General features: G+C 44.2%; 1 protein-coding gene across 1 annotated transcript in view; it reads right to left on the minus strand.

Annotated features, from left to right (window-relative positions):
- Window positions 1–11,642, minus strand: part of LOC308132202 (ras-specific guanine nucleotide-releasing factor 1-like) — a gene marked incomplete at both ends in the record, with an annotated part of 28,697 nt that extends 17,055 nt beyond the window's left edge. Inside the window, 9 exons of the mRNA XM_080499201.1 lie at window positions 340–458; window positions 571–680; window positions 976–1,169; window positions 1,414–1,493; window positions 1,586–1,839; window positions 2,589–2,681; window positions 3,392–3,539; window positions 4,398–4,504; window positions 11,367–11,642. Of these exons, the coding sequence (XP_080355327.1) occupies window positions 340–458; window positions 571–680; window positions 976–1,169; window positions 1,414–1,493; window positions 1,586–1,839; window positions 2,589–2,681; window positions 3,392–3,539; window positions 4,398–4,504; window positions 11,367–11,642 (1,381 nt within the window). The remainder of the gene's footprint in view (window positions 1–339; window positions 459–570; window positions 681–975; window positions 1,170–1,413; window positions 1,494–1,585; window positions 1,840–2,588; window positions 2,682–3,391; window positions 3,540–4,397; window positions 4,505–11,366) is intronic.
- Between the last annotated feature and the right edge of the window lie 2,439 nt (window positions 11,643–14,081).

Raw genomic sequence — 14,081 nt, forward strand, 5'->3', positions numbered from 1 at the left:
GCTCACACAGACACAGCAGATTCTGAATGCAGCTCCTATGATCCAATATTCAAATCAAGGAAAAGCTGGATTTGGGGCAATAAACTTTGAAAACAATGTTTTTGGACCAATGACTGATTGATGTATAAATGTACGGTATGACCCCTTTAACAAACACGTTGCAGAATTTGGTTCAGGCTCTGTGGGGGGACGCCTCCTCTCGTCCTCAATGTCAGTGGATCAGTCTCAGTGTTTCTCTTTGATGCTATTAAATTCAGCGGTATTTACTTCTGCTCGCCAAATATCTGCTTTGTGAAACAAACTGACTTCATGGCTCCAGGGTGAGCATTCACATCTTACCTTGCCTAACAAAAGTCTGGCTGGTGTCGAGCAGCACTTCACAGCCCTCCACAATCATTCGCTCAATGGCCAAGTTCTTCCTGATGTTCTCCGTCTCGCTCACCTCGTCGTGCATGATTCTGAAAGTACGAGCACAGAACTATATGAAGCGGTCAGGGCTCTCTCGGCTTCAGGTACTTTATTACCAGACGTTTTATTGTCACTGTACAGTTTGTTTTAAAGATTTGGTACCTGGACAGTTCCTCCAGTTTTGACTTTGCATAGTCCAAACTGTTTCTCTCCACGTGCTCATGAGGGGTGTGAGCCAGCAACTCGTGCAAAGTCAGGATGTAGCGAGGAATCTGAGAGAGAGAGAGAAGTGTGGTTTTTATATATATATAAATAAGCTTTTATAGCCGCATGATCCTTATTACAGTGGTTTGGTCCACTTTTCAAAGCGCAATGGGTGAAATAACCCCCAAAATTAAGGTGTGAATGTTTTTATCACCCAATCCAATTAAGTCCTGGATGATTTGAGTGACAGTCTTACTGTTCAGCGTCTCAAAACATCTCATTTAGCTGGATCGTGGCTTCAACATAATGCCATCAACACCCAATGCTCTTCATCACTCCAACTCTTCCAGACTGGAACCCCACCTGAAACATGGGGTAAGTGAGGAAGGTCTCCAGCGTCCTCTCCTCACAGTCAGGCTTGGCCTCATACTGCTTCAGAAGCTTGTCGAAGTCTCTGTTCTGCTTGCAGTGGGCCAGAATCTGCAGGCTGTACTGGTGGTTCCTCACAAACTCCTGATAGATGTTCAGCATGGGCAGTAGGATGTCGAACAGGTCGGCTGAGAACAGACACAGACACTGTCCTTGTGAAGCTTCAAAAGCAACGCTTGTATCGTCATGAGAGACACAAAGAACCAGTGAGAGAAGTGCCAGGTGGTCTGCATGTCTCGGACTGGAGGTAAACACAGCAGCTTCGTTCATGCAGTCTGAGTTTCCATCACAATGTGGCTCTTTGGGTCATAAGAGCACCAAAGTGGTGACATGTGGGTGATGCTACCCGAGTCACACCATCACTGCACTTACCCAGCACCAGTGTGGGCCAGCTGGCTATCCTGGCCTTGAGGCCCTGGTAGAAGATCTGGTGGAGGAACATGATGGTCTCACTAATAGAGCAAACAGGCAGAATTGTGGTCAAGAGCTATTATTCATGGCCTCCTGCGCTGCGTTCAGGTCACTGCCACTGTGCACCAGGCACCTGTTCAGGAAGATGCTGCTGACGTCGTCGTGTGTGATGGGGGGCTTCTTGGAGCTGGCGGCCATGCGGAGCGGCCGCAGGAAGTTGTTGACCAGGATGTGGAGCTGCTGGACGTATTCGGCCTCGGCCTCCAGCATGCTGAACACCACCTGGTTCCTCTTCCTCATGCTTTCGGCATGCGGCGAGCGGATGTAGTCCTGGATGATGGTTTTCCACTTCCTGCGGCAAATCCATCCTCGTAGGAAACTCTGGACCTGTGATGAAAACGGTAAACACACAAACGTGATGCTACGTTTGTGGTGATTGTGAACCTGTGATTGTGAGTCTGTCACTGTACTTGTTACTAATGCTGTCAAAAAAACACCTTCATTTATTGATTGATTTAAAACATTTAATGAAAATGTCACGTAATAAATGCCGTTTTGTTTAAATCCTTTTTTTTTTTTTTTTTTTACTCCCTTCCCGGAGCAGCAGCATGTACAGCTCCATTCCAGAGCAGCGCAATACCAAGTGGAATAATATTAAGGCAGAAGGTTTCACTTTAAAAAGTTTCCTGACGACTGATTGACAAAGTGAAAGTCATTAACACACTTTGTAAAGCTGAATTTAATGACTACAGAAGTAATTCTGCACCAAAAAATCCGGTTGCCATGTTGGCTGACCAGGAGGAAATGGATATCACACTATATTATTTCCACTTGGCTTCCAGAAATATTCAAATTGTGGTGGACTTTTATTAAATGTTTTTATTATTTTGCTATTCTTGGAGAGAAACAGCCTTCATGCAAAGCTAAAGAGACATTATAAAAATAGTCTTTGAATATAAATATAGACTCTGTGTGTTGAGTGGACATTAATTCCGTGGCGACAAAAGAAGCTACTTTTTTTTTAAATATATTAACATACATTATTCAATTTTGAACTGGAGAAATCAGCTATATGTTTGATCTTTTTCTTAACATTAAAATTTTTCTCAGTATTTTGTGCAGTGACCATAACTCACTTTTTTGATCTTCTTGATCTCTGTGTCGTCGTCGCTGGGCGGCACCTCCGGATTGGACTGGATCTTCTCATTGTCCTTCAGCAGTCCAGCAATCTAAAGGTCAAAATAGCACAGAAATGAGCGAAATGAGAACATACACTGCTGAAATTCCTGAAATCATCACGACCTGGATGATCCCATATCCTCTTCCGTCACTTCTTATCGTTATTGTGATTGTCCGTGTCTTATTCAGTGAGTCTGGGAAGCTTTTGTTCACCTCTGTTGCGGTCCATTAACTGGTCCAAATATTTAAATACACAAACTGCACCAGCCACATTGAAGCGTAATTTATTGTATTTTATTCAAGCCTGTTGCATTTACTTCCATTACCCTATTATTATTCAGTGTGTGAAAAATACACTTTTAATAAAGGGGCCAAATCAAACAAAACAACTCAAAGCACATTACTCATGCACACTTTGGCCACGGAAAGTGAGACTATTCTCATTCTTGATGCAGAGAGGAGTATTTTTGTACAACAAAAGCGAATTCATTCATATTGAAAGCATTCAGTTCGATTGAAGCTACCCATTAGCACATTAAAGAGAAATGCATTTGATCTAGTTTGGGGCTGAATAATTAGGACACAAAAGCCTCGGCGGTGTTGCAGAGAGTCTAACAGGGACGCTGCGGGCTGCCACGCTCTCTGTGACCCCCGGGCATTGTGGGTTGGATATCTGGGTTGTGACCTTTGTCCTGTCGCTACTTCGCCGTCGCTCCTCTTTTCTCGTTTCGCCAGCCAGCGACACCGCGAGGCGGCTTACCTCCGATTTTAGCCGCTCGATCTCGATTTCCCCATCCTCTATCTGTTGTCGAAGTTGCTTGGCAACTGTTTTCTCCGTCTCCACTATTTGGAGTAGATGAAGATACTTCTGCATGAGGGTCTCATGCTCCGTCGCCAGGTTCCTGTAACTACACAGACACACATGCACACGCGCCTCATTAACACGTGTTTCACGGGCTCTCCTTAGATTCATCAACAGCGGCAGTCCTCTGATCGTACGTTGGAAACCTGCAGACATTATTACATCCACACTGAGGGAAAATGCACTTATGCAACCTCTTCTTTAAATACTGCACCTTCCATGTGTGAAAGTCCAGTCATGACCACTGCTCAGTTGAATTATTTATGTTTACACCACAAGTAATTTTTCAGCTAACAAGCCTTTGCACTTGTGTAAATCATGTCTGACAGTTTTAATGTCTCGTGATGGAAAAAAACAGAAAATCATTAGACTTGATTTTGAATCAATGGATGATGGAGGGGAGGGGGGGGGGGGGGGAGACTTAAAATGTGCTACGCGAGTGAAAGAATAAAGAATTTAGTATTAAATGAACGTGAGTAAATGTGAATGTGAGAAACAATCATCACAACCTTCAGTTAGTCCATCATCAGCTCGGTTAACTTACTCTTTAAGTTAAACATTGATTGATCTGTTGATTGAGAAAGATCCAATCTTATATCATATTAAACAGTCAGAGAAAATCACCATAATATGTAGTTCAGTGGTCATTCTGCACCTTGTTTCATAACCAGATCCCTCAATATTTTTAGTCGCCGGAGTTACAGTGAACATTACATCATTAGATCCCATTGTAACCTTCTGAAAAGTTCCCCGTACACCATTGTCTTTCCAAACAAAACCATTATGCAATGTTTCAGACAAAGACATGAATGAGGTGGTTTATTCACTAACCATGTGTTAAAACCCTTGCAAAGAGGAACCTTTCCCTGGGATCCCCCAGCAGTGGGATGACGGCGAGCGTTACCTGGCCTGTGTGATGGCAGCCACCCACTCGTCGCAGTCCTTCACGTCCTCCGTGCGCAGCTCCAGAGCCTTCTGGTTGTCGTGATTAAACGTGACCGTGAAGTAATACTGGAAAACAAATGCAAAGAATGATGGAGTGGCTTTATTTTTTTTTGTCTCTCCGTAAAATAATAATAAAAAAAAAAATCAGAGTATATTCAAGAGGAGATTTTGAAAATGACAAAGCTCAGGTAAGCCTAAATAGTAAAGCAACATCGATCCACGATTTCCTTCGCCGAGGTTCAAAGCAAGCTGGAGTTGTGTGTGCACACGTGCAGTGACGTGTGTGTGGGAGAGAGATCTTAGGGGAAAAGTCTTGAGAGATTCATTACAAAGCCTCCGTGCATTCGGCCTGTAACCAGGCAACTCACCTCTGAATGGGCAGAAACCCCCACTGACGCCATGCTCACTTTAGTTTAGCTTCGCTTTGTTATACGGACTTGCCTGTGTGTTCGCCACACCTACACTCGTGGGTCTTCAACACTTTTGCTCCCTCACAAATGTACCGTCGAGCCTTAAATGTCCAGTTCGAGCAATTTCAGCCAAGGTCTGAGGAAGAGTTTCCTCACAGGCTTCAAAATAAAATGCTCAAATCAAGAAAGTGGTGGAGTCACATTACGTAACGCTGACGATGGTCAATAAACCCCCACCAATCCAATATATTACATTCTTCAATAGAATCCCCTGCCCAAGAGCAACGAGCAAATCATTTGTGTGACTATTTACATGGGAAAAGTTCATGTAAGGACCTTCACTCAGGATTTCATTCCTCATTTCACAAAAGTGGCTCATCGCTGCTGACCGAGGTCTCGTCTCCTGACTGGTACACCTCAATGACAAGCCCATCAGATGAAAACAGACGAAGGAATGAACGAAGGAAGGAACAAACGAAGGAACGAAGGAATGAAGGAATGAACGAAGGAATGAAGGAACAAAGGAATGAAGGAATGAAGGGATGAAGGAACGAAGGAATGGAGGAATGAAGGAATGAAGGAACGAAGGAATGAACGAGAGTTGCCTCTCTCATCTGCTTTGTATGGGAAATTTTATTTTTTGCAGTTTTTTGGGATTTATTAATTCGCTGTTAAAATCCCCAAATATCAGAATATAAAATATAACATGTGCAGATGAAAATATGACCTTCCTTCAGTCAACTCCATTGGTTGCCCAACTTTTGCTGGCTAAGCTAACTAAGTAAATAACTAAGTAAATAACTAAGTAACTCACTCACTCACTGTTAATGACTCGACATCATACTGAGCTCAGCGATGGAGTTCCACAGAGTACTTTGCTGGGACCCATCCTTTTCAGTCTAGACAGACCTTCTTGAGCCAGTGTTGGTCAGTCGTACTGCAGTGTCACTACTTTGCAGTATTACTACTATTCAGTATCACTACTATGCAGTATTACTACTATTCAGTATCACTGCTATGCAATATTACTACTATTCAGTATCACTGCTATGCAATATTACTACTATGCAGTATTACTACTATGCAGTATCACTACTATGCAGTATTACTACTATGCAGTATCACTACTATGCAGGATTACTACTATGCAGTATCACTACTATGCAGTATTACTACTATGCAGTATCACTACTATGCAGTATCACAACTATGCAGTATTACTACTATGCAGTATCACTACTATGCAGTATTACTACTATGCAGTATCACTACTATGCAGTATTACTACTATGCAGTATCACAACTATGCAGTATCACTACTATGCAGTATTACTACTATGCAGTATCACTACTATGCAGAATCACTACTATGCAGTATCACTACTATGCAGTATTACTACTATGCAGTATCACAACTATGCAGTATCACTACAATGCAGGATCACTACTATGCAGGATCACTACTATGCAGTATCACTACTATGCAGTATTACTACTATGCAGTATCACTACTATGCAGGATCACTACTATGCAGACATGAGCTCACTCTTTATTTACGAGAACATTCGTTTCCAATCAGCTTTTCCCAAATCAAGGCCTCAAGATCTTCACTTCAAAATTCAAACAGAACTGAAATAAGCACACGTGACGTGAAATGACTGTTTCCTAAACTGCCCCACTACGTCCATGGCTTCACTGCTGCTCTACCCAGGAGGACCTGGCCTCCGTCAGCTTGCTGCTCCACCTTGAAAACCCTCCTGTTGTTTCAGAGGCCTGCAGCTGAGGGACGAACACAAACCAACTGGAGGAATCGTAACACAAAACACAAGACACTTTACTCATTTTACTCATAGAACTCAGAGTTTACACAAGTTGAACTTTTCTGGAGCCCGCTCCCACCATCCCCTACACCCTACTTTAAAGATCCATCTGGAACATTCTTACTGCTAGTGCTGATTCACTATTGTTCTTAGCTGTGCTGCCAAGAGTGTATCTGCTACCTCTCCTCATTCTACATACATTGAAAGCTGTCAACATTGTTTGTATGTATCCTGTGGGCCACACTCTCTCCTGCCCTCCCTCCACCTACAACTAGACACAACTCTGGCGTTGTAATTCCTGATCTGGAGCTCCGGACTTCATCAGCCTGCAGTATGTTCTCTCTCTTGCGCCATGTTGTTTTCTGCCTGATTTTCATTTTCACTCTCGTTTCCCCATTTCAGCCGAAGCCAGACTGGTTCTGCTGGAGGGAATAAAAGCTTGTGACCATTGCAAGCAGTGGATTTAATTCCATTTAAAAAAATAAAAAGTTTTGATAATACAATGGCATGTGTTATGTAATGAGCATGATATATTTAGGCAGTTTGAATAGAAGAGAAGAGAAGAGAAGAGAAGAGAAGAGAAGAGAAGAGAAGAGAAGAGAAGAGAAGCGAATAGAATAGAATTGAATTGAATTGGTGATGTGGACAAACGTTCCATATTTCCTGATTAGCAGGAGCGAATGCTTACCGTTAATGCTGTGCCTCCCATCTCTCCAATCCCCTCAACTGACGTGTCATGCATTTTTTGGCAGCTATATTTAACTCCACATCACTGCATTTTCTTTGTGTGTGTGTGTGTGTGTGTGTGTGTGTGTGTGTGTGTGTGTGTGTGTGTGTGTGTGTGTGTGTGTGTGTGTGTGTGTGTGTGTGCCACTGATACGATATCTGCTGGTAGGTGAGACAAAGTACACTGTAGTAAGTTCTTTAAAATCTGAACAAAAACAGTTTATTTCAGTCCTGAATTAAGAGAAATAGCAGAATTTAGAGTTATGTAACCAAAACAATGGCCTCCATTAAGTAAACCTTAAAGTGATTCTACTTCCTTTAACATACTGTTCAGCAATGAAGAGTGCTTCAATAATTAATCAAGCCAATATCAGCAATATTCCATAAATATATCTTTTTAAACTACAGGTAGGACAGAAAAAAATAGGACTTAAAGCAATGGAAAGAAACTCAAACTAATCATTATCTTCAATTTCAATATGACTTTATTTAAACGGGCAATCTCTTTGAGACACTTTCATTTTCAAGAGAGACCTGTTAAATGTCGACTTTTGCTTCAGAAATAAATGAACTTGTGTTTCAGTCTGTACAATTGTTTGGCCGAGTTGTTTATGTAACATTTCAGAACTTCCTTTTTCGAAAAAAGGAATCACCAAAAGTATCTGTCTCAGATGATCCTGCATTTCTCATTAATGCAGCTTTTATTCTATGTATTTACGTCTATTTTGGCTCGGTTCACTAGACATGGGACTGATGTTCGACGACTGTAGCGCGTCGATGTGAATGAAATAAAACTGCAGAAATGAAAAGCAGAGCTCTCCGTCGGTCCCTCCTCATCCTCATCCTCATCCTCAACGCAGCCCACCTCTCTCCTCTCGTATTTGCCGTACCGGTACTTGCTAAATGGAGCACAATGCCAAGGCATGTTGTTGCACATTTTGTTGTCCCCTTTAAATGCACTTTTTCAGATGCAAATAGGGGTTGCCATAGTAACTGTGGGCTTAAACGTAGCTCGCCTTCTAAATGGGGAATAAGAACATTTAAAAAGTAGAACACTCCAAAGAATACAATGAGAACGGAGAGACAGACGAAGAGGGAGGGGGGGGAGGAGGAAAGAAAAAATCTTTTTGCCTTTTTGAGGAGTGAGGGCTATAAAAAGCTCTGTAGCCCTGCAAGGTGGCAGTTGGCTTGGCATCTATTGGCTGCATTGTCCCTCTCCCTGTCACACACTGATAAGATCCTGTACTCTCCTGGCCATTCCTCCTGCAGCTCTGACACACAGTCTCCGGCTACATGCACACACTGCAAACGCAGCGCTCCACAAAAAAAAAAAAAAAAAACAACCTGGAATCTGCTGTAATCCCGACATGTAACAGGTTTTCATGTTGGGACTGTACAGTAACGCTGCCTCTGACACACTCTGCAGGATGCTTGCTGACTCAAGTGTCAGTCTTTGTTTTGTTTTGTGTTTTTAATATCAGGAGTGAAGCGGGAATCTGTATGCCCTTAGACACGTGGAGCACCGATCTCTCTTTCTGTCCTCGTTTCACCTTTTCTGTGGAGTTGCTCGGTGTTTAGAGCTCCACACTGGCACATGCAGGAGAGCACAGTGAGACAATTCCCATAAGGCGTACAGAAACAGACACCAGGCATGCCGCGTGCGGGGGAAAAATGAATGTGCATCTTCACGTTTAATAAACAAACAAATTCACAAACAATGACATAATTCTGACACATATTATGTAAAGGGACGTGTGCAGAGGAGAGGACTGTGTTATGCTAATCGAAGGCTTTCAGAATCACTTAATTCACTGTTGGAATAAATTCACTGGAGCAGTCTGCATGATCGGCCGTCGTCACAGACGTCACTCAGCCCATGTTTCATCTCCGGGACGGCGCTCGCCCCTTGTCTTGACATGGTTTCTACAAAATAGGTGCAACGGGGAACATGAGAGTAGACAGAAATAGTGTCTTTAAAAGAGATCGATAGAACCATCCTAAAAGGACTTGTATGAGCTTTAGCTTAAAGTCTGATTAATTTATGCAGAGACAGCTTTTTGATTAGCAATGCCCCACCAGAAGGCCTGTTCTAAAATAAACAACCACGCTTTTGTTTTCTTTTGTGTGCGTGTGGCATCTCCATCACAGCGTGAGGCCTTGTTTTGGTTTAAATTAACATCAAATAGTCACATGTGTGTATCAGTCCCTGCGCTACAGTATTTTAAACACTGACGTCAGTCCTGACAGAGAGCAGAGGACAGCGGTTAGAGTTCAGCACCATGGACAGCAGCACCAGGTCCTCATATGAGCACAATACAAGGGTTTGTTTGGACCTGCTCACACTGTAGATTGGTTGTAAGTCAAACATTTTTTCATCTGCACCTCGGGGAATAATCCTTAGTAATTATGAGAACATATAACTTTATATCTGTTCTAATTTGTTCACGTTTGATTGTGTTTGAATGTTGTTACTGCTACATAGTTTAATGTGTTTTAATGGCTCTATTAGTAGGTTTAACCTTTTATTTCATTGTTTTAAATGAAATGACAAATGACGCTGTCACTAAGGCATCCCCCTGGTCCCGAGATTATTTTTCTGCTGCCCTCACTACACTCTTTGAACACTGAGAGAGATAATCTGACTTCCAAACATGCCCCCTTCCAGCTCAGCCATCCTTACAACAAATAGCAAAACACACTCCTGTAATTATTGGCACCAAATTGTGGAAGTTTTGTCTGCAGTCCTGGAAGTGTGGATTGTTGTCACACTGAAGTCCACTGGGTTTTGCTTTTGTTTTTCTTCTTGTAAATGCTGATTTATTGCTGAACACACCACAGAGCCATGCGTCCCTCTGACTGGTGTCCCAGCGAGGGACGCAGAAGAGCAGCTTGACCACTTCTCTGGCTCTTTTATGCCACAATGTTCAGTTTCCCCCAACAACAGCCCTCCTATAAGCCCTTTGACCCGGCTTCACGTAGAGGAAACGTTGCTTTCACAGAGATTATTCCCGACTGTGTAACTGCCATTAAAAAAAAAAAAAAAAAAAAAAGACAGAGGAAATTGTTGAGCCCTCACACATGTTAATCCGTGGCACTAAACGCTGGAGGAATTAAAGGGAATGGGGGGGGGGGGGACAAAACCATGACTGGGACCTCGTTTTGGTTTTCATTCACGGCTCGTCGTTAACACCCCGGGATAATGGCAGAGCCATCAAATGAACCGAGCCGCTATAAACCGGGGGGGGGGGGGGGGGGGGGGGGGGGGGGGGGGGACACAGTTGCCAAGGTAGGATGCTATTAATATCGAGACAAGGAATTAAATCAATACGTCAAAACGACCGGGAAGGGGGGCAGCGCTCCTCCGCAAGATGGCAACCTACAAAGTTTGGGTGCAGTTTAAGTTTACTAAGTCTGTGTATTGCCGCATTCCCCAACCCCCACCCCCCCACCCAAAAAAAAAATAAAAAAAATCACTGCCTCGTGTCAGGCTGCGACGCAACAATTACCGTGCGCACTGTTTGCAAACTTTGCACGTGCGCCGATCATCACGCGCCCTCGTTGCGTTTCGCGCAGTTCGAGTTCCTCCTCCGAGGTGCCGCGGGGCTATTTTAGTGCAGAATCGAGACAATCAATCAGGATGACGCCATTACGTAACTCTGGAACGTCAAGTGAACTCTAAAAGCAGCAGACGTCGCCGGGAAACCGTGCGCCCGGTTGTTATTATTCTTATATTTGGTGGAGAGGGGAAATGGGAGCAGATCTGCTGCTTTTTAATGCTGTGTCTGCGTGCACGTGCCCAAAAAAAAAAAACTGATGAGAGCGACTTTCAAGAACAAACACGCGGCGCGCGCGCGCGCACTCGCGCGCATCACGCAGTTTTTTACATCGCCAGTGCGTCCGTCTGTTCCGTCCGGATGAGACGGATCACCTCCGTCGTTCACACTTCCTCCGGGGAGCGATCAGCGCCTCACCTGCTTCTCCAGGCACTCCTTGGCCGACAGGGACGGTTTGGGTGACGGCGCGCGGTCGCACGCGCATCCCTCCAACAGGTACAGTCCGGAGGGGCGTGAGCTGGAGTCGTTCTCGAAATAAAACAGCATATTCTGCAACAGGGCGAACCACTTCGAATGCCATTTTGTGTTGTCGGAGCTCTTCTTGCTCAGACAGCCCCGCCGCGTCCCGTCCTTCTTCGCCAGGAGCGCCAGATAGGTGATGTGGCCATCGTTGAGCCGCATCCCTTTCTGCATTTTTTTTTTAATAATTTTTTTTGGGGGGCTGCGAATCCGGGAGGATCAGCCCTGCGGAGGATTCTTACGTGTTCCTCTCATCCTCCTCCGGCGCCCGCCGGAACACGGTCAGACTTGGCGGGCAGCAGCCCACTCCTGCAGCGTGCCCATCGCCGCTTGGCAGCAGTGATGTTCGCAACCTCGAGAGGGGAGGAATTCAAAAAAGATCAAATAAATAAAAATTAAAAAAAGGGGGGGGGGGGGGGGGGAGAAAAGAAAAACAAGTGGGAAAGAAACAAGTCGGTCACACGTTCATCTGCGCCTAATCTGTCCACGCTGCCAGCAGAGCGCACGAGCCCCGACACGTCTTCGGAGAGCCTCCCTCGTGAGCCCGACCGCTCATGATGAGGACTCAAAGTGTCCGCACACGCACGCGCAAACGCCGCTCTCGCGCGCGCACCCTCAGCCTCCCGCGCTCTCGGAGGGAGGAAGCGCAGTCACGTGACCTCTCCCCCAAGCTGCAGAATTCAGCACCTTGGACAGAGAGAGAGAGAGAGAGAGAGAGAGAGAGAGAGAGAGAGAGAGAGAAGCGCATCTTCCTATTGTAGAGAATCCCGCAGCATATAAGGCTCTTCAGGAAATGACCCCCCCCCCCCCCCCCCCACACACACACACACACACACACATTCTGTTTTCGTATCTCAGAGAATTTAGTTATATTTTTATAGGTTCAATTCTTCTTTTTTCTGCAGCAACACTTGAACCTCTGAAGGGAAATGTCTTTTTCTCCCTCGTTCTTTTAACTGTCCATGTGGTGCGTGGTTAAATGGCTGCTGTAAATGAAGGCTGACTATAATCTTCTTTAAAGCATTTATAGGTTTTTTTATAGTTCAGTTTGTTTCGGACATGCAACAGAATTGTGTTGCTCTGCTGCAATTATTCACTTATTCACTATTTGTTTGGTGAAATATTGGTGTGAACTGTTGATTTTGAGTTTGATTTGGCTAAATTCTCTTTAGAAACAGAGGGTGTTACTTAATTTTCCTCTGTCAACATGAACATTAAGGTGGACATGACCCCTTGGCTATGTTATTCTCTTTCAAACTTTTTATAACAGAATATCAAGCAACTTACAGTTCTTCACAACATTAAATACAGTGCATTTACCATTATCAATTACGTATTATAGTGTCAAATTATTATCATTTTTTACAATTAAAAACAACCTCACAGTGAGTTCAAGGACTGATCAATTCAGTTTAATTTGTTAATTTAGTTAGAGATGTCCTCAGCTTAGCTCTCAGGTGTACCTCGACTCCAATACAAACAAGAAAAAAAGTTCATTTATATGTTTTTTTTTATCTTGAAACAACATATTGTCTTCTTCCTGTTGAGATAAATTGCACACAATCATTTCAGATTCGACGCCGCCTGATGAATGCAGCTCCTTCTCTTTGTCTCCCACCTTTCAAGCGAAGCAGAAGAGGATGAAAGCGTTACAAGAGCACACTTCCTGTGGATCTGACCATATTTACACTTCCTGACTAATTAATTGGCGAAAAAGCAATTTTTCATCCATGCTGTCAGGGATACAAGTGGCCAGTGGACACTCAGTCTGTCTGACAGGTAAGAAGAAAAGAAGCTTTAGAGGACTTTATCAGGAAAACTTTGTGTGGTCTTTTTGTTTTTATTTCCACTGGTCAAATTGAGAGTGAGCTACTCAGGACTGCTCAGCATTATACATCTATATTTGAGCCTGAGGTGGATTTTGTTCAATTCCAGCCATTCTATATTTTGCCCTCACCCTTTGCCCCGGGACACAAAGGGTTAACAGCAGCCCCTCAACAACTGCCCAGCGCTGATGCATTTACATATCTAAGAGGACGAGAGCGATAGTCACTGGGGTTGGCCCATAATTAATCCAGGATTAGCATATTGGGTCGAGGACACACACAATGGTTTATTTAATCACGGCGGGATCACAATGCTTCGCCTGTGTCGGATCATTAAAAGGATCCACGGAGACGACACAGATAATTGAGGGAGATTCAACTGCCCCCTGTCACAACTCCTTTTCATTTCGCAGAATCACCGTGTGTTTTATTTTCTTTCGGTCATCGGGCTCGGCGAGGAGCGACGGGGGGGGAAGTGGCGAGAGGTCCAGCAGAGTGGAAGAAGGAGCTCCGGTTCAACCCCCATGCAGCCATTAGCAGGCCGAGCCCACCGGGCTGCCCCGGGCTCCTTCCGCCTCACACTCAGCCCCTCAGACAGGAGTGGTAATGAGGTGGTGATTCTCCTCTCTCACTGGCACAGTGATAGTGGAGATAATTTTTTTACGGCTTCCTATTATAGATGGTTTTGAAATGGAAGGCGATGCAAAAGATTGGAGGGACAGAGCGGTGCTGACATTTGACAAAGGTCATGAAGAGGATTCAAGCCCGTTAAAAACTGCAGCCAATC

This window comes from Blennius ocellaris, assembly GCF_963422515.1.
Source record: "Blennius ocellaris genome assembly, chromosome: 1".
NCBI lineage: Eukaryota > Metazoa > Chordata > Actinopteri > Blenniiformes > Blenniidae > Blennius > Blennius ocellaris.